Genomic DNA, 21,056 nt, shown 5'->3' on the forward strand with positions numbered 1-21,056 from the left:
TGCTCAGTGGTTCTCCTCTCTGTTCAAATGTACCCTTCATTCATAAAAATGTGCTACGGCACCAACAAAAGTTTTTACCTGACATCTCTTCTGCTCTCTCCAGGCTGTCAGCCCCTGCCTCTGAAGTATCTCGACTGGGCAGATGTGGAATCCATAGTTGCAGTGGTTTTCTCCTGCGTGGGCATCCTAATCACCTCCTTTGTCACCTTTGTGTTCATTCAGTACCGTGATACACCTGTGGTTAAGTCCTCCAGTAGGGAACTCTGTTATATCATCTTGGCAGGCATCTTTCTGGGCTACATCTGTCCATTCACATTAATTGCCCGTCCCACAGTGGCTTCCTGCTACTTGCAGCGGCTCCTGGTGGGCCTCTCATCTGCCATGTGCTACTCCGCCCTGGTGACCAAAACCAACCGCATTGCCCGCATTCTGGCCGGCAGCAAGAAGAAGATCTGCACCAGGAAGCCCCGCTTCATGAGCGCCTGGGCTCAGGTGATCATCGCCTTCATGCTGATCAGTGTGCAGCTAACCCTGGAGATCACGCTCATCATTCTGGAGCCTCCCGAGCCCATCAAGTCGTACCCGAGCATACGTGAGGTCTACCTCATCTGTAATACCAGCAACGTAGGCATGGTGGCGCCACTTGGCTACAACGGCCTGCTAATCATGAGCTGCACTTACTATGCCTTCAAGACACGGAACGTCCCAGCCAATTTTAATGAGGCTAAATACATTGCATTTACAATGTACACTACCTGCATCATCTGGTTGGCCTTTGTGCCCATCTATTTTGGCTCCAACTATAAGATCATCACCACATCCTTCTCAGTCAGCCTCAGTGTAACAGTGGCACTGGGGTGCATGTTCACCCCCAAGATGTACATTATCATTGCCAAACCAGAGAGGAACGTCCGAAGCGCCTTCACCACATCTGATGTGGTGAGAATGCACGTTGGAGATGGGAAGTCTGCTCAATGTGGAAGCAACAGCTTCCTCAATATGTTCCGACGGAAGAAGCCTGGATCTGGCAATGCTAAGTGAGTGACCTTTTGTGTTGTTTATCTTGCTAGATTCTATGTTGTTTCCTTGGGTGACTGGTTAGACACAAAATTATGAGATGCCTAAACACTCAAATAGTGCAGTGAGCTCTCCTAAGATGATCCATTACGTATTTGCAAATAACAAGTGCCTGTTTTCTAATGATGTCACAAGAATATTTTGAGTGTTTATGCATGAAGTTTGTGGTCCGGTTTAAATTTCCAGGACTCCAGTCTATGTAAAACTAAAGTGATACTTTGATTTAGATGCAGGAAGGAGTGAACACTGGCTTATATGGCACATCCCCCTCCCCCTGAGAAAGAAATATCATCAGTGAATTAAGCTAAATTTAATAGAAAACTCAAGGCAGGACGTTCTACTGTTTTAAAGCTAATGGGCCATGCTAACATGTCAGTGATTATTAAAGTATAGATTTCACACATTTAAACTAGATTTAAGACTTGCATATAACTTTTTTGAGATCCACAGCAGTGACACATGGACAGGTGTCTAAAGTAAGGAGTGGGGCAGAGTATGAGAGTGATTCCCAATATGTCTGCGTTTTGTCTCTCACCCCTGCTATGCAGCCTTCCTAATCTTCTAACCCCTGAACCTTTTAAATTGAGCAGCGTACTGTCTGCAGAGTGTCAAGGCTGGCAAATGTTTTGGCACGGGAGGTCATTCAACTCTTTTCCTGGAGAGCTGCACTGTCACCTGAGATGCTGACATACTTTCTTATTATGTACAACCAGGGGAGAAATTTAGAGACTCAGCAGCCAGATAGTCATAAACTGATCATAAGGAATATCACTCAACTTGCCCAAAAGTCTTAAAGTTGAGATCCCAAATTTTCCGCACAATTTCACCCATTTGCAGCACAAGAAGTCTGCAACAAAGAGGTGGAGCTGTGGAATGTTAACCCTCTGATTAATTCATTTAGCCTTTGCACTGAATTATGTTTGAGTTTGATGAGTGAAAAAGAAGAAAAGTAGAATCAACTAACCATTCTTAATTTAGCTGGCTCTTAGCTTGAGTTTGCTGAGTGATTTTGATTTCAACAAAGTCATCCAGGAAGGTTTAAGTATCTGAAGAATTAAAGGTATCACTTGCCTCTGTGGTCCTGTCATTCCTTGGCTGGCATTGGCAAAAAAGGTTTTTGACACTGCAGCCCTCCAAGAGGGAGATTTGCCACCCTGCTGCTTTTGGTTTATCCCGAATTAACCTCACATTTAACTTTTCTCGGCATGAATGCCCCTCCCCTTCCCACCTCCGTGACTAATCACATTAGAGCCAGTCCTAGCTCATTCTGCACTAAACTCTGTCGGCTTCCAGCCAGTTCAGGCACCAACAGAAATACTTATTCCAAATGCATGCGTCCCATTTTAACCATGTAAGCAAATAGTTAGACAGGAGGAAATGAGCTGGATGGCCCCTAATTCTGTAAGCTAAATGTCTGAAGCACTTTAAAGATCATAATGCTGTCTGCAGCACATTATGAATCACTATGTTTGTGAATTGCCACAGTTGATAGATGTAATGCTCTTTAGAGCTCATGAGTGAACCCCTTAGCGAAGCTGTTAATGTCAAGTCATGCAGTTAAAAAGTATTTTAACATGCATCAGAAATGTTGAAATGCTGCTGCTGTTTTTGTGTTATGTTGCTGCTATGTTGATGTTATTTTTCTGTCTCCACCTCCCGGTTTCCTGTGATAGTAACTTGGGTCTTTATCTCGTTCATAGTTCTAATGGCAAGTCTGTGTCATGGTCTGAATCAGGTGCAAGACACCCTCCGAGGGGGGGGAATGTGTGGCACAGACTGTCTGTGCATGTGAGGAAACAGGAAGCCGGCTTGAATCAGACGGCGGTCATCAGGCCCCTAACTAACACCCCCGACCCCCACAGTTGCGAACCCTCCACCTGCGATCTTGGCACAGACCCGCAACTCCCCCGAGAACCACCTGGTGCTAAGCCTCTGTACAACCTGGTGGAGGAGGACGACGAGGGCGACGCGCAGCGCCCGCTCTGGACTCCCACTTGCTCTGGACAGATGCAAGAGCTGGAGTCCAATTTAGATAAGCCGGCTTCTTATTTGCCCTCTCACTTGATGGGCCGCACCACAGAGCGCTTGCAGGGGGCTGTGGTGGACACACACAGCTCCCATGTCCCTGCATTGAATGACCACACTGCCAGGGAGGCGGTCCCTGCCAACGAGCCTTTGAGCTTGACGCCCTCTCGGCTTCCCTTGGCCCCGCGAGTTGGGGTGTTTGAAGAGGAGGGGCCCGAGGACGAGGAACTGGACCTCTTACACAGCTTCATTTATAATGCCAAGGAGGAGGGGGAGGATGGGGAAGGCGAGGATTTATCTCAGAACAAGCCAACTCTGGAGGATTCCCTGGCGCTGTCTCCTCCCTCCCCCTTCAGAGACTCTGTGTGTTCGGGGGAGTCTGTCAGCGGCTCCCCTGTCACCGAGTCGATGCTCGGTAGCCCTCCGAGCTCAGCCTACACCTCAAACATGCTCCGAGACTTCGCACACAGCTCCTCAACACTGTGAGAGCAAAACAGGCGCTGACACACTGGCTGCCAGCACAGTTGCACATCACACGTGACATGCATTTCCACATATGGATACACAGACACACACACACATCCATATACAGATACATACAATATTATTTACCTTTTCAAGTTTTTATTTTTTGCTCTGTCATTTGCTTGCTTGTATTTATTACTCTGCTTTTTACCAGTAAGGGGTTAACCCAAACTTTAAGTAGAAAAACACCAGGAACCATCCATTAGTGCTAACATTTGTGAAGGGCTGTCAGTGCACAAAGCCTTTCTGTAAAATGTAGGACTGGGAACAGTGCCAAAACTAGTCAGCTCTCATGCCAAATTCTGATGAATTAAGCAACACTGAGAATCATGATAAAGGATGTAGCTGTGGATTTCATAGCAGCAATGCAATTAAGTGGTCTACAACAAACATGTGTCATGTGTACACCACAAAACAGCAACCAGAGACCAAACTGGCACTAAAGACTGCAGTTACTCGAGCACATATCATGGCAGTTTTGATTAGCTCTGCTCCCCTCTGCTGCACATGTACAGGTCTGTTCATGTGTTCAGTGGTCGCAGCTGCATTAAAAAAAAACAAAAAAACAATTTGCTTTCTGCCTCTTTTTTATTTTATTAATTAGTTTCACTTCTGCTTTCTCTCATCAGACCTCACCGCAATTTAAATATTAGAAAGAGATAGAGTAACAAGAAAAAGTGCAGTAAGTTGGTTGAATATTATCTTTTTATGTGTTGCGAGGTGTGCTCACCATCACAAAGGCATCATTACTGAACTGACATCCTGCTGAAGACTCGCGCTGTACGATATGTGATATGGATATAATGTGCCAATCGAAAACTGTTATCGACCTACATCCCTGCTTTTCAGATTTTTTTTTACGATGTAGCTGATACAGGTTAGCGTGATTGTAGATGATGGCGGTGTTGTTTATTCAGTTTACACTCAATCATAACCCTGAGAAGTTTTATGAGCATGGGATGTGATGAAAGTGAGTTTGCTGTGTCATTGTAATGGAAAACACAGTACTTGTACAAGTTCTCAAAGTTTGTAATACTGTTAAGCCATCTCTTGTTTTTCACACAGGTGGTATGTTTGTAATACTGATAAATGTTTCTATATTTAGAATGTCAACTGAAAAAAAAAGAGTTTATACATTTTAAAAACTGTCCTCAGATACTTGTCAAGGAGCAGTGTGTTTGGTTTTTTGGGTAACTTTTAAGCTAACTTGAGTCGACTGTATCCTCTTGAAAATATTCAGTTGTAAAAAAAAGTAACCAATGATTAGTTGCTTCTTGTAATGACATTATACATGTTTCAATTTTGCTTAAATCTTGCATTATAAACTTAAGTAGTTTACTTGAGGTTAAGTTTCTTAGTTCTTTATCTATAAGAATGCAAATTATTTCAGTACAAGAACTATACAGTGCATAGTGCAATTGTATTGTATTTCCAAATGTTTTAGTCTATTATAGTGTAAGTTGTTAACTGATTTTAACCAATGTAAAATATACGAGGGTGCCACCTGTTTAACACTGTCAAATCTAGAATGAAATAGGCCTTTATGTTTTGGGCAAGCTGAACAATGCTGTAAAATAAAAACTATTTATATTAAGAAGACTGACTACTGCCTGTAATAGCCTGAAAACCGGTCGTGTCATTAGAGATCAATATTGACTATTATATTGACAAAATAAGAGTCTGGGGGCCATTTAGGGTCCTTGGGAAGTTTTCAAGGCAAATTAATAATTTATTTTATATTTAAAAAATAAAAAATAAACCCCTCTGAGGTTAATAAATCTCAAGTCTCTTTGTTTGATTGGTTGATGGCCGTGACAGTTAATATGATAAAGTTTGGGAGTTTGAATGGGGAAATGACAAATCACCATGCAAACATGAAAAGCTTTCTGCAATCGCACCAGGAGGAGGAAGCTTGAACGTACAGTATATCAAGATTCCCTGACGTTTCCGGGTCCTATGACTTATCAGGTGGTTGCCGAGCGGCAGCAGCAGCAGCAGGAGGAGGAGGAGGAGGAGGAGGAGTAGACGGAGAATTAGAAAAAGGGGGGGAAGACAAATGTACTTTCTGTTGCATCTGGCCTCCAGCTCCCTGACCAGCCCAGTCCACAGCAGCTCTTCACAGGAAGCCTCTATGAGCCAGAAAGCAGAAGTTGCGTCTGAGTTTTGAGAGGAGGAAAAAAAAAAAGTTTTGTCATTGTCAGTGTGTCAGCATGGCTGGGGGCTCGGTGTCTGAGTGTAAGGAGTACTTGTTCAAAGTGCTGGTGATCGGGGAATTAGGCGTCGGGAAAACCAGTATCATCAAACGCTACGTCCACCAGCTTTTCTCGCAGCACTACAGAGCGACGATTGGTGTCGACTTTGCACTTAAAGTTATCAACTGGGACAGCAAGACGCTGGTCAGGTTACAGCTGTGGGATATCGCAGGTAAGAAGACGCTCGCTCGCGAGATTTCCTAGTTAGAAAACTAGACTCGGAATTGTTTGGAGACGACTGGAAATCAAGCCAAGTCTTTTTGTTATGAGTCCCATGTGTGTGTGTGTGTGTGTGTGTGTGTGTTTTGGGGTGGGGAGTTTCACTTTCACAAATGGCCTGTTGAAAAGTTTCGAGAAACATCGCAATAGTTAGACATTTCATGAACAAACTGTACATTTTTATCACGGCCACAGTCTAAATGTTGAACCAGAGAAGCTGTCACATCTACTGGATTATGATGTAAAAGTTTGAATTCCCAGGCGGCCATGAACTCAAAGAAGCAGGATAGGAATTTCCAGCAGAAAAGACCGGTTGATCATGTCTGCTCGTTGTCTTTTCCACTTTATGATCACTGCTGCTCATAATTGTCAGAGGAATGTAGGTCACGTTGTTATAACCGTGTGAGCGCACCACCCCCTTCACCCATCCACCCCTTTCAATGAAGCTCACCATCATATTCTTGTAATATTCTCTCTGGGGACTAAAAAAATGTTCCCAGGCTTTCTAAGAGACTTTACTGTCCCTCTTCTTTATTCCAGGCTGTTATTCATGATACTGGCACTGTAGTGTTCTTCAAATGTCCCTGTCTGTGTGTAACATCCCCTGTTATCTGTGTGTTTCTGAAAGGATTTTAGTAAACTTTAGTAACTTTTCCTCCTGAGCTGCTCAACTTGGCACACACACGGATCTGTGCATTCCAGCAGCTTTAGTAAGCAAGCAGAGAGAAATCAGAGCAGTGTCAATAAAAAAAGTCCCCCCCCCCCACACACACACAGAGGCAGCCCTTACTCAAACTCTCATGGTTTGTCATCTCCAGCCATGACAATCTATCACTTTAAACACTGGGGGAGTCTGGGAGTGACATGCTTGAGAGGACAGGTGAGAGAGGGGAAGTGAGCAAAAGATGAGGAGGAGACAAACCAGCAGGCAAAAGGACAAAACTTTAAAATGGCAAAGCGTCGACCGAGCTGGCAGATACAGGGGCTGGTGACAGTTCAGTCAGCAGTATGAGGAGTGAGATGTGGGGGTGTTAGGTCGGTGACATGAGGGCTTGTGAAATGGGTTGATCAAATATACTGGTTCTTTTAAAGCTAATTAACAGTTGACATTTTTATGCTAGGAGTAATGAGATCACATGGCTTTAGGGCTCTGTGTGTGTGTGTGTTTTCTTCTGTCATGTAAATGAAAACAATTGTTCCCAGGCAGTTTTTATTTCATTTTTCTCTCGCTGGCTGAAGTCTCACAGATTGTGTTTAGGTGAATGCTTTGGACCTTAGTTAGAAATCCTACTGTAGTTATAAAAGGCAAAGATGTAATTTAAATCGTGTTGTCTGTGTTGTGAGTCATTGCAAAAGATGAGGAGGAGACAATCGGGATCCCACATGCAGAGGAACATTAGAGGTAGTTAATCACTGGCTAAGAAGGTGGCAGAGGAGTGTGGCTAGAAGACTTTCCTCTGTCTGTGCAGAGTATGTTTACACAGTATGTTTACTTATGATTATTTTCATTATTGATAAATCTGCTGAATATTTTCTTGCGTTGTTATTAATTGTTAGGTCTGTAAAATGTCAGAAAATAGTCAATCAGTTGCCAGATTAACCTAAAAATACTGTGTTCACTGTTAAAACAACGAAGAAATCTTCACATCTGAGAACCTGGAACTGGAGAGTTTTTTATTTTTATTCAGGGTTACTTAAATGAGTAATCAGCTGTTGATATTTTCTGTCTATCAACTTATTCACTAATCATGTTGTTATAATGCAATTGAGTTTGTGAAAACTAAAAAGACATTAGTTATACTGTGTTAAACCTGAAATATGAAATGTCAGCTGTCATTAAGACCGGACTGTGTGTTCTCCAGTTATGGCTCATTTTCTCACTTATGTATCACACCCTCATGCTGGTTGAACTATAGCACCTGACCCTAAATCATGGCTTTGATGTGCATGCCAGAGGTGGAGCTACTACAACAGAGAATTACAGTGTGTAGGATAGGTCCACAAAAACAAGCTTTTCCTGGATAGTTATAGTGGTGGAAAATGACCATGTGCAATTGCTTTAGCATCCACCACACAGAATAGGGATGTTTCAGGTACATTCTCTTCAAATAGTCTAGGCATGGCAGTGGTTGTTTTATGTTATCACCTGACCCACAAAACCTTTTAATCTATCTTGAAAGTCAGCCACTGCATGAATATACAGAACGTAAGCTCTGATTAAAGGATAGTTACCACTTTTTAAAGCAGTGTCACACTGAGTTATTGGTTGCTGTAGGGTGGGATCTCTGCATGACAATAACTCTTTCAGTGGACATGTGGGTATTGAGTTGAAAATTATTAACCTGTCCTTTTTAATGATTAATATATCCTGTTGAAGGGAGAAATGATTAGCCCTGCCTCTGGTCTGTTCTTACTTTTGCACATGATTGTGCAGGTCCATGCTCTCCCTCAATCAAACGAACCTCATATGCTGAGACAGATCGGGACAGATGGTTAGAAGACTGCTGTTTTTATATTTATCCCATCGCTTACAGCAGTGACAGAAAGGGGGCGGACAAGTTGGGTGCGTATGCGTGTGAGGGACGGTGGGGGGTGGGTCGCCACAACAACTTGCATGTCTGTCACAGGCTGATTGGCAGTGAGGGCTATGTCCCTCGTCGTCCCCCACCACCCCCAACCGGTGTCGTTACTTGGGCCCTGGCAGCACGAGCTCAGCGAGCTGGGGCATCTGTGACGGAGTGCCAGGGAGGGCCGTCTGCCTGTCACAGCCAGACAGCACTCGATCAGAAGATCTGCGAGGGTAAATAAAACGCTGCCACAAATATGTGCTTAAATAGACTGATATCATTCGTAGCGACAAGAGAACATGCTTGTACACATTGGGTGAAGCGAGCTGATTTACGTGCGTGCACCAGACCTGACCAGATTTTGAGGTTAGATGACACAGATACTGAACCTCATTATTCACACCTACACCAAGGCCTGGCCTGAGGACACTCCGAGGATAAAATAAGTAATGAAACGTGGGTGTGAAAGAGTGGAAGCTGGAGGTATATTTGCCAAGTCATTAAGACCAGCCATTAAGCCATTTAATCGTGCAGGAAATGAGGAGGAATTATCTTCTTGGCAACACTGAGAGCAACTTCAGAGTTGCGTTGTCTTTTACCAACCTCAATAATGATTACAGTCTGGGAGGAATGATAGTAATCAGAGGCCTGTACAAGATGGGGGCACCATGGAAGTCAGTGTGAAGCTTGTGGCTCTCCCACCCCTTTTCACCCAGAATTGCTACTCTCTCCTGGATTTGTCTAAGCCAGCGGACAGGATGATTATCACCATGGCATAGAGTAAAAAAGCCAGCACCTTGTAGGGCCAAACATTCCTGTTCCCATTCCCATCACAGTCTTGTCAGAAAAAAACACATTTTACCTTGAACTCTGATACAAGAAACTTATCCTCTCTTTTTCACAACACTGCTCCCAGCAGGAGCCCCACATTTCTGAGTGCCCTCAACCTGGTGGTCTCCTTAGAGGTCCCAAGTAAAGGGGTCACAAGATGTTTAAAGGAAAAAACATATTAGTATTACACAAAATTATATATTATATATTTTTCAAATCTGCCTTCTTTTTGTTAAATATTGGATACTTTTACCTCTTCTAGCTTCTAAAGATCCCTCAAATTAATGAAAATCCAACTGTTTGACACTGATTTGTTATGAGGGGTTATTTCATCGATAGATTGTTTAATTGTTTGGTCTATAAAATGTCAGAATAGTGAAAAAAAAAAAAATCCAATCACAATTTCCTAGGGCTCCAGGTGACACTTTAAAATTGCTTGTTTTGTCAGCTTAAAACCCAAAGATGTGAAATTTAGTCATGTTCGCCATTTTTTGCTCGAGCAATTACTTCAACAGTTAATTAATCAAAGTAGTTTCCGATCAGTTTTCTGTGGCTCAGCTAATTGATTAATCAGCTGATTGTTTCAGCTCTAGCTGGGAACCACTGACAGAAACCTAATCACCGCAAAGCAATTTAGCTCAATTTGGCTCCTAGAACTGTGCAACTTAATGTGACACTGAGACCTTCTCAAGCGCGTAGTGTGATGAATGAGGATACCGCTAAAGGAGCAAAGAACTGAAACTTATACACAGCTACAAACAGCAGGAAACACTATGCACAGATGGGCAAGAAAACTAAAATAAAAACCAATAGTAAGTCTCTTAAGGTGTTGGGCCATGATGAGCCACCAGAACAACTTTAAGACTCCTTGCATTGGCATCTCAATTCATTATGTCTTCACTTATTCATTTATTTAGGCTTTCTACTTACAATTTGCCACTCATTTGTATATACAGTATTAGATATGGAAAGAGCTTGGTGCTTGATATCAACCACGTGCCTTCAGGAGCTTAGTGGTTAAATTCATTTCAGCTCTTAATTTACGTTCTCTGCGTTTCAAATAACAGTATGGGCAGTAGAGTTTCTCAGTGACAATTTCAGTGGGTCATATGTAATAATTCTGCTTAACACTCTACAACAAATACTGTCATTTTGAGCTAAATTCCTCCAACCTTGTGGCAAGGCTTTATTTGGTCAGCCCCCACCAACCCTTCAATTGAAGGTGAGGTGAAAACAAGGGTATTACTACTTAAAGGTTGGGGATTTTCCCTCAGTTCAGTCTGTGTTCAGTGCTAAATGCTGTAGTAAGCTGTAGTAAGTCACGTCTCACATGCTTCTCCAAGAAATCTGAACATGCTGGTCATGTGTTGTCCACAGTCTCTCCTTTTTGAAGCTCGTGCCGAGGCCTACCTTAATGACTGGGCCCTGTGTTGTCTTTTGTTATTTCAGTGTTGTTGGGAGGGTGAGCGAGGAAGTTTCACAGCCAGTTGCCTCCCAACAACAGACGGGAGACTGCTGCTGTTGCTACTGCCGTGTCTGGCTTGGACAGTTTCCATGGTAACCCACCCACAGGATAGCAATATGTACGACCGTAGAGGAAACTGGGGTTGCTAGGGCTATGGATAATGATAAGACTTTGCTTTCTTTCTGTTTCTCCCACACAACAAACAGAGATGATACAGTGGCTGTAACTAAACTGTCTCTTTTTCATCTACCGGCTCTGTAACTGCAGTTCTGACAGTTTCATGTGTTCATAACCAGAGTGCCTAATTGTACTTGAGGTCATGCACCAGTATTCATCAGTGCGGTAGACTGAACTGAAATGTCCTTGTATAAAACCTTTGGAATTCCACAGTAGTTCACTGTCTCTCTTTACGGATTGATTCTGACGTACTTTAGTTTGTAAGCAGTTGCCTCATGTTGAGCGTTTGAGGCAGCAGCACACGTCTTTGTTCTCTTCTGCAGTCTCATGCTCCTCTGTGGTATTCACTGGGTAAATACTCCATTGTTCATACAGCTCATGCCATTCCTGTTTTTTACACTGATTGGGTTAGCAGCATATGACACTCATTAATGCTTTTAGTATAATTTTATTTGTCCATTATTTAGGAATAAATGGATTTCTTTAGCGGGATGATAGCGACAGCATTAAGAAGAATGCACATCATCAGAGTAATAGAACAAGAAACAAAATACACCAGAGGAGTGTGAATACCATTAAATTGATATTTACGATCATCCTCATTGACCTCTGTCTGTGAGTGTTAAAAATTACAATGTTGATAGGGGCTGAGTGTTTTACACAAGTCGCTGACCTATGACCTCTCCTGTGTTCTTAAACCCTAAAAAAAAAAAAAGAGAGACAACAAGCTCACTGACTGATGTGATGGCTGACCAAAAATCATTTATTCTACATTCATCCAATTTTAACAGCATTAAAACAAAGAAGTCACATAAAGCAAAATAGGTTGCTTCATGGAGTACTCACGTTTATATATTTATACACCATAAACCCTTAGCAACATAAGGCAAGCTGTAAATCATTCAACATTGACTGTAGTAGAGTTGAAACGATTTGTTGATCAACTGACAATTAATAGTTTTTCTAGCAAATTGCCAAACATTTCTTGGAAGATTTGCTGCTTCTCAGATTTATATCATTGTTTAAAAAAAAAAAAAAAAAACCTAAACAAGAATGTCACCTTAAGCTCTGGGAAAACGTGAATATTCACAATTTTATATACAAATCAAATAAAATTAATGAAGAAAAATTGAGATTAGTCCATAATGAAAATAATTGTTGTACATTCATTTAATACATTCATCATCCAATCACAACAGTCTGTGTGCTGTTTTCTTCTGAGTGTGTTTAGTAAAGGCAGCAGAATGATTATCAGGGCTCATGGCACTTGAAAGGTCAGGCATCATTGGATTTTCTGTCATTTAATGTTAGTGACGTCTGTGTGGAACCTCAGCTCCTTGTCAATAACCCAAATAACTCATTACCCCCTGCAGCAGTCAGGTATGTGTGTGTGTCTGTGTGTGTGTGTGTGTGTGTGAGCACGTGCGTGATCCTGCAATCTCTTCACTGCTATTGATTGATATATTCACTCCATACGAGTCCTTTCTATCCAGCCAGCTCTCTCCCTGGAGGGAGTGAGGTTAACACCCCCAGACCAGCTCTGCTTACACATCGACCTAGCAATAAGGACTGGATGTGTCAGAAAATCAAGTGAAGTGTTTATTGTGGATAATGACATGACGCCATGGACCTCTTCGGTGCTTATGGAGTTGAGTCCCTAGACTAAACAAATGATCAGTCTTATTCCCAGCATTAATTAACTTCTTTGTGAATTCAATACAAGAGTCAGAAGTTATGAATTAAAGACATGCTTTGCTGGGCAGCCTTGAACTTCTGAACTTTACATAGTGAGCAGTGGGGGAAAAAAAAAGAACCTTTTCAGCCTCTAAACCATCAGTTGTCCATCGTTTCACCTTAGCACAAAAGTCATTACTGGATGTTGTGTCAGTACATCATAATGGGTCTAATCATTGGTGCTCTGATTACAAGGTTAAGTTTATGTAATTTAGCCAAAGGAAACATGGTATGCTTTATTCTTTTGCAGCTTTTTTTGTGAAATCTCTTCCTCTGTTCTCCTGTGCCTTACAAATTAAAATATTTAAGTTTGCCTCTTTGGTCAGTATTGTTCAGTCATTTTATTCTGGCTGAACAGTTATGTTGGGCACAGTAAGACCTTGCAACAGAATAAAAGGAAGAGAAGAATTTCATATGTGCTGCCTTTGCCTCCACTCTACTGGATGGATGAGTGCTGCAAGGACTGGAAATTAAAGCCTTATTTCAGTCTATTGGCTCTTTATCCCACTGTGTCGTGTCTCTGGTGAATTCACCTGGGGTTATATCGGCTAAAATTAGACTCTCAATTATGAGCAATTACCGTCAGGCCTGTGGGCCCCATAGTGTATTCACTCTCTCGCTCACACCCGCACTGTGCCACACCACTCCAGTTTCTTGCGTGGTTGGGTAAGTACCTACAGTAAAATGAAAGTATGCTGGGAGAAGCTGTGCTCACAGTTCCTCAAACCTTTTTCTTGGTTCACTTTGTATTTTGTAAGTCAGCTCTCGTGGAGGTTGTTAACTGTCTAATACATGGTACAATTACACTTGCCCTCTAGGCTTTCTTAAATTGGAGCAGTGTAGCAAAAATATGTGCTAAATCCATCAAAAGCTACCTCAAGTCACTGGAAGACTGATGTATAATTGCAGAGACTGAAACTAAAAATAAATGAGCAGGTGCTTTAAAGGCACAATCTGTGATCCTTTGTACATAAATGGTACACACAGGACTGTAATCTGCAAGTACTGCGAATTTAAATCATAGATGTTTTGAATGCTGTTACAGGTGTGTTTACGTCAGAAAACAAAAACTGACTTTTATTTTTAGTTGTACTTGAAAAATCAGCATTCAGTCTGTTTCTTTACCAGACTCACATGAACATACCTCAGTAGTTTAACAGACCTTTAATCATATTACGCTCATGTTTAGGAGCTTAATGTGGTTTAATGGTGGCTTAATATGGTGGGCGACCATACAGTGTAACTCATGTTGACATACAAAAGCTCCAAAACAGGAACCATATTTGGAGGCTTACGCAAGATCACGTGTCTGTGTGTGAGAGAGAATGTAGGTTTTTTTATGTGAAGAAAAAAACACCACTGTCATCAAAACCACACCCAAATGATCTGCCTAACTTTTTTTTTTTAATGAAACTCTTAAAACTGTCTGAAATAAATTCTATGTGTTATGTTAACCATTCTGTTTGCTCCTGGCATGAAAATTATTATTTCTTTAGAACAGTCTCCACAGCTGTCTGATTGTCTGAAATGTTTGCATTTTACATTCACCAGATGTCTGAGTCACAGATTATCATCACAGCTACAGCCTGTTCATGCTTGTTCTCATTTTCTGTAGCTTCAGGGAGAGTTAACACACCTAACTGTCTAGACATCCAGAAAAGAGTGAGCCTAATCATACAGCCCTTTTTTAAAAAAAAATAAAATAAAAACAACAACAATGAACCGAGCCCATAACTGTTGTCTGTTTAGCCAAAAGCTTGATGTAGCTTATTCACTTGTGCCACAAACTTCCACTGTTGTCTCAAAGCATTTTTCTTCATTACACTGAACATGAGCACTGTACATTTATTTTGAGTCACAGCCCCTCATTGCTACTCACCCCTCTGCTGCTGTAAATACTCACCAGTGCAACAAAATAACCCAAACAAGTCCCCAACAAAAACACTATTTTCTCCCACTCTACAGTGCTTTGCTTTCTTCTGTAAAATTCAAAGTCAAGTTTTTTGTTTGTTTTTTTTCTCTGAGGGAAGCTAAAAGCCAAAAATAATATGTGTGGAGGAAGATGGAAGATGGAATCTCCACATGTCCGTGCTGGGATCTTTTGATCAGATAGAAATGCAAAGTGAAAGAGTGACGCCAGCTGAGTGTAACCAGAGGTAACTTGCGCCAGTTGAACTGCTGATCATAGATTCACTTCCCCCTGCTGAGGCGCTGCTCTCTATGCCTCAGTGCACAGTTAAGGTGCAGTGATGTGGGCAGACTTAAAGGCATGTCAGAGTGCTGTTCCCAGAATTATTTTCTCACCTCTAGAGTCTGGTTCCTCATTGCTTTTAAATGTGGTAATGGAAGTATGTAATTTCCATGGAAATTAGATCTACTTGGAGTCATTTTCCATAATGCATTGGCATCTAAAAAAGCTCAAATGTGCTTCAAATACAAAATGAAAAAGAAAAATACAACAAAATAAATGCTGCAAATAGTTGGTTGACTTAGTGCACCATTGTTGAGTAGCGACATGGGAATGGGATTCTTTTCACCGGCTGATTAACCTTTGAGGAGTTTATATGATGTGACAATAATCAGTAGATCTGAGAAAAGTATTAAACAAAACCTAAAAAGTGGTCCAGCTGTGTTTAAGAAGAGGCCCTCTCAGATTGATAGTGACACCCCATATCCCGCCGGTAATTCTCCTTGCTTTGCCTTTGTGAAATATCATCTCAGATTTTCTCAGAGAATGACTACAGAGAATGGGCTTATTATTATGGCAGATTACTTCTGCCATTCTCTGTGCAGATTAGGCCCATGGCAAATTAGGGAAAGTAGGTCGAATAAGAACCAACTATCCTCATGATTTTTTTGGGCACATATAGAAGAGGAAGTGAGAGTGAGACACTGAAAGTCTCGCCATTTACTGCAGCTAAGCTCAGGGCTAGACATTTGGTTTGGATGGATTCATCACATCCACATCTTTTTTGTAAATCTTTCAAAAAGAACAAAGTCCTGTTACTGATCTATCTTTTCAGTGCTTTTTAAAACTGCAAATATTCCACTGAATTCTCTTCCCATCCCCCAGGTCAGGAACGATTTGGGAACATGACACGGGTGTACTACAAAGAGGCCGTGGGGGCGTTTGTGGTGTTCGATGTGACAAGGGGCTCTACGTTTGAAGCTGTCTCCAAGTGGAAGCACGACCTTGACAGCAAGGTGAAGCTAGCTAATGGGAACCCCATCCCTTCAGTGCTGCTCGCCAATAAATGTGACCAGAAGAAAGACAGCTCCAACAACACAGGCCTAATGGACAATTTCTGCAAAGAGACTGGCTTTCTGGGGTGGTTTGAAACCTCAGCTAAGGTGAGAGAACAATACACTAGACGGAGAAGCTATCAGTCTCTCATATGCATGAAATAGACAAGTGATTTTACATAAAATCCTCTTAGTATCTGTTTAAAGCTTCTTTTTTTAAAATATTCTCCTCTCTCTGATGTTTCTTTATTTTTCATTTCTGGTTACTCTACATTTTAAACCAAAGTTCAGCAGCGTGAAATTACAAAAGTTAGGGCTCATATTAATGCCAGCTGAAATATCTTGCATAATGGGATGTAGATATTTCCTTTAAAGCTTCTTGAGTCATAGTCCAAACATGACTAATAATGGGTTTAAATTTTATTTTCCTCATGTACATTACTTGTCTTTGTGGTAAATCAGATGTGAGAAGAGCGTTAAAGTTTACATACGCTGAGACAAAATAAAAAGAGCTTTTGGGCTTTTATTGTGAAGATGTTTTGCCATTTTACTTAATGGCTTCTTTGCTTCTCATGGTAGACAGGAAATCCTCAAAAGTTATCCTGTGGGGAAGATGGGCCCTTTCTGAATGCTGTAATCTCACTGTGGTGATTGTGAAATAGTAACAATGAGTAATGGGTAGTAGTAGTTGTCCACGTTAGCATTTTTGATCCAAAAGTCAGTGTTAAGTATGGGAGTTTGTAGATAATAATATAAGAATAAATACTGAGTCAGAATGAGAGTACCAGTATTTTTTTTAAATCTATGAAACCTTGTGAAATAACTGAAGTTGTGAAATTGTGGCAGATGATACAGCTTATAACAGGGAGTATTGTTGTTTTTTTATCCTCCTGTCTTTGCCATTCATGCACAACATCTATGGATATTTATCTTCCAGACCAGTGAAAAGATCTGTTGGACAGCTGGTGTGATATGGTATCGCATGACGTTGATTGATGTTGCAGCCCAAGAGCTGTGAGGGTTAGAGGGGCGTGGCTTTGAGAGATAATGTTCAGCAGTGTTTCTCCTCAATGGTCACAAGTTTGGTGTCACAGCGTTTGTGAGTTTGCGCTGTGCTCTTATACTTTTGTGAGTAAAATTTAATGAAGTGGGATCATTTTGGCTGCCTCTCACTTCTACAACGGTTAAGGTTAGAGATAAGTTAATATGTATAGGGAAAAAAAGAGACTATTAACCTATAGTGTTGCAGAGAAGAAGCATTAATTTATTATAGTAAAAGTATCAGTTATTGCAGTAAATGTAAATGATTGTAAATGCTTTTGTACATTTAGAGTGTAAAATGTACATCTGAAAAGTAAGTAGCAACCACAATACAGTAACAATGGTATTAGAGTAAAAAGCATAATATTTCCCTCTGAAATTTAGCTGAGTGAAAGTAATAAAATAGTGATACAAATACCTAAAAGTAGAAATCTGCTTCTTTACTCGCCACAATTTTTAATCTGTGTTCTAAAGCTTGCATTGACTGGTGAGATACAAACTCTGTGCTGTCATATTCCTATCAGACTTATCAGCAGGTGACTGTGGGAGGGCACAAGTTTGACACCAACAAAAGACTGTATGTGCCAGCTCAGGTTCTATGATAAATTACTTCCCTTTAAAAGCTGTGGTTGTTCCTGATGATGACGTTTGAAGCACAGCAAGTCAAATGACACTCCCAGGAAAGCCCCCTCCTGTGTTTTCTCCACCTCCTTTTCTCTATCACAGTTGTGTCTTTTTCTAACTAATCATCTTTGTCCTTCTAGGAAACTTTTACAGATGCTTACATACTTCTGCACCTTAAACATGTCTTCTGAGCTGAGGAATGCTTTGATGAGTTTTTGAATGACTTTATTAACTCATTCCAGACAACTTTAGGGCCCTGCAGCTGTGTCACGTGCTGTGTCATGTGAAGCATGTGTGATGTGTGTGAGGCCTTTCTGGCCATTTCCTCTCTGTGAGTGTGATGAAGTGGTGTTGTTGTTTTGCATGTGCTGTCACACTAGCGTTAAATTCAATCCACAGCAACCTGTGATCGGAGTTATGTAAAGGAGTGACACACTCTGTCAGTTTAAAGTGACAAAATGTCATAAAATAGAAAGTCATCATGTAAACACACAGTCATGATGAAATTGCAATGTTTTCATCACAGTTTTGTGACTTTGTAGCTGAGGCAGGTCATTCAATCATTTTTTGAGGGGCTGTTGTTTTTACTGGTCCCAGTCAGCCTTTGCCATAATGTAGTGATCTTCTTACTATCTCTTATTAGGAGGATAGTCTGATTCTGATTAGTGTACCCAGTCTAACGCAGACACTACTCATAATCAGGGGGTTGTATTCCCATGCCACACAAATTAGTCAAGAAACTCAGATTTTATGTGCTGGTGACTTAAAGATTAGAGAACTTGTGACTGGAAGGTCGTCAGTTCAGTCCCTGGATGGGCATGGTTAAATCTGGGTGGGAAACGTGAAAAAGCAATACTTTTGCCCCTCCCTCATTAATACCACTGTGGTTCCCTTGAGCGAGAATCCTAACCTCTTGGTGCAGAGTGGTCAAAGCAGAAATTGTCTTATGGTAAAATAATAATGCAAAAAAGGTTTAGAAAACTGTAGAAGTGGGTAAATTATAAGTCAAATATATATTATTATTGTTTGTTTATTTTTGTTCCTTTCCCTTTTTTAAAAAAAATATAGACTTATCATCTGTTTACTGTTACTGTAGATCTCAGAGAAAGGCCATTCATTACCTCCTCAACCTGCGGGAAGACAGCTTTTGGCCACAGTGTGAAGGATAAATGTCAGTTTTATATCTCATCTCTGCTGGCCTCAGATTGGCTCTCTGAAAACCATCTCTGTCTCCCAGCTGTTGCTTTAACAGGCTGGTTCATATAAAGAGGTTTAAGGGACTTCCAAAGCAACTTTGAAAAGGAGCACTGCAGTGTCTATAAAGGCCTGATGCTTCCTATTAAAAGTAGTTTGTTAAAAGATTTGACAGGTAAGCAAAAGCAAGGACAAGGACTGGTGTCTGCGCTGTTACTGAGGTGTAAATGTTCAATATTTTGTGAAATAAATATTTTATCACCTCTCTGACATGCTTCTTTTGACCTTTTCATAGGACAACATCAACGTGGATGAGGCAGCACGTTTCCTGGTAGAGAATATCTTGGCTAACGACAAAGGTTTGCCGTACGAAGAGAGCAATGGAGACCGGATCAAACTGGACCAGGAGACTGTGGCTGCTGAGAGCAAGTCAGGCTGCTGCTAACACTCAATCCATTCACATTAGCTGGCCTCCTCCCTTTGGCAGGGTCCACCGCTTGTGCCCAGCCTGTGGCTCTCAGCCCTTTATTGCTGCCTCACAAAGGAATATGAATTTTTTGGGGGTCTTCAAAGCTCCGGGAACTTCTCCTTCCTGCACTGCTGCCCATTTGACCTGCACATCCATGTTTCTCTATGTAGCTTTCCCTAGGCCAGAACAGAAGCCCAGTTTTATCTTACTATTGTCACTGCTGCTGCCATGCTGTTTCCCTTCTTTCTCCCACATCTGCAAACCACAGGATCTTTATTATTGTTTGTCTCACCACATATTTACCTGACTGTGTATTCCACCGCCAACTATGAACTCCACCTGACCCTCCACACTTGAACCCTGCCACTGCTCCTGCTGCCCTGACAGCCTCTTTGAAGCCCTGGACTGTATCACACCTGAGAAGGGTTTAAAACTAAGCAGAACGTTGAGAAACACAAGCTAGAAAACAACCTGTAGCCTCTTGATTTCTGTCACTCAGATATATTTTCACTCAGTATCCTTGTCATTCAGCGTTTGTCTGTGAAACAAGACACTTTATTGTTCAGTCTATCTGAGGTCTTTCTTCAGTTAACTTGGATGTTACTGCCCCTTATGGCACACTCATGTTTGTGTGTCCAGCTGTTCTCATATTAGCATCACAGCAATATCGAAGTGTTAGCACATCTCATAATGCTGTCATGAATTGTTGTTTTCTCTGAAATGTGCTATAATACAATTTTTTCATATTTTCATGGGAGGATGAATCACACTCGTCATTGTTCACTCAATTCTTTACAAGGACACAGACGGGCAATACAGTATTTCAGGAAAAAAAACTCTAATGATGGTAATATATGAGGCACTGACAAATATTTGTTTTATTGTCTCTCCATCAGTGTGAAAATGTGGATCTGATTTATAATATGTATTTTTGAAATGTGTTGGGTCATGCATCATAAACATAAAAACAGAATCATACAGAGGCCTAAACTCTCTTGTACATAGGGATGGAAATCTGTTAAGTGTAAAGATGAAATATTAAGGATTTTTTAAACATGAAAATGAGATTAAGTTTACATGTGAAAATACTTTAAATATACACGACCAAAACAGAATAAACATTTTAACGGATTTGTGTTGTGTACTGGTAATTAGATTGTCTGATCACATCTTTTTATCCAATTGATTAAATGTGTTTATCTCATGCTTTTATATATGTAAGAATAAAACACTGGAACAATGTTGACAATGCTCCAAATCATACACACTTCATCCAATCATGTAACCTGCTCATAAACATGCTAGGTAAACTAAATGAGGTCTGCACCACACAATATACTGAAAACATAATATTTGGCTCAAATACAGTAGAAGCATTTTGTTTCCATTTGGATTATACAGCTCATTTTCCCAAGCAGAAGTTTTAGATTATAAAAATCATTGGTTTATACTGGCACGTACACATCTTGGATCAAGGCAATTTAGCTGGGATTATACTCATATTATCACACCAATGCCTGGTGTAGGTGATTGCAGGTTCTTGGAACTGAGATTTCAAATGGAAGCAAATTGGTACTGCTATGCTAACAGAGTGAAAACAGACCTCATGAAAT

At 41.1% G+C, this 21,056-nt stretch overlaps 2 protein-coding genes across 2 annotated transcripts in view; both read left to right on the plus strand.

Annotated features, from left to right (window-relative positions):
- The window catches only part of grm1a (glutamate receptor, metabotropic 1a), a 31,695-nt gene extending 26,290 nt beyond the window's left edge, over window positions 1-5,405 (plus strand). The window contains 2 exon segments of the mRNA XM_018672628.2: window positions 104-1,037; window positions 2,778-5,405. Coding sequence (XP_018528144.1) covers window positions 104-1,037; window positions 2,778-3,588 — 1,745 coding nt within the window. The 3' untranslated portion in view covers window positions 3,589-5,405.
- A 200-nt stretch (window positions 5,406-5,605) lies between these two features.
- On the plus strand, window positions 5,606-20,574 carry rab32a (RAB32a, member RAS oncogene family). The gene is made up of 3 exons (XM_018672629.2): window positions 5,606-6,051; window positions 15,946-16,223; window positions 19,270-20,574. The coding sequence occupies exons 1-3, from the start codon at window positions 5,838-5,840 to the stop codon at window positions 19,417-19,419; spliced, it is 642 nt and encodes a 213-aa protein (XP_018528145.1). The 5' UTR covers window positions 5,606-5,837; the 3' UTR covers window positions 19,420-20,574.
- The last annotated feature ends 482 nt before the right edge of the window (window positions 20,575-21,056 follow it).

The sequence above is a fragment of the Lates calcarifer genome, linkage group LG7_1 (assembly GCF_001640805.2).
Source record: "Lates calcarifer isolate ASB-BC8 linkage group LG7_1, TLL_Latcal_v3, whole genome shotgun sequence".
Classification (NCBI taxonomy): Eukaryota; Metazoa; Chordata; class Actinopteri; family Centropomidae; genus Lates; species Lates calcarifer.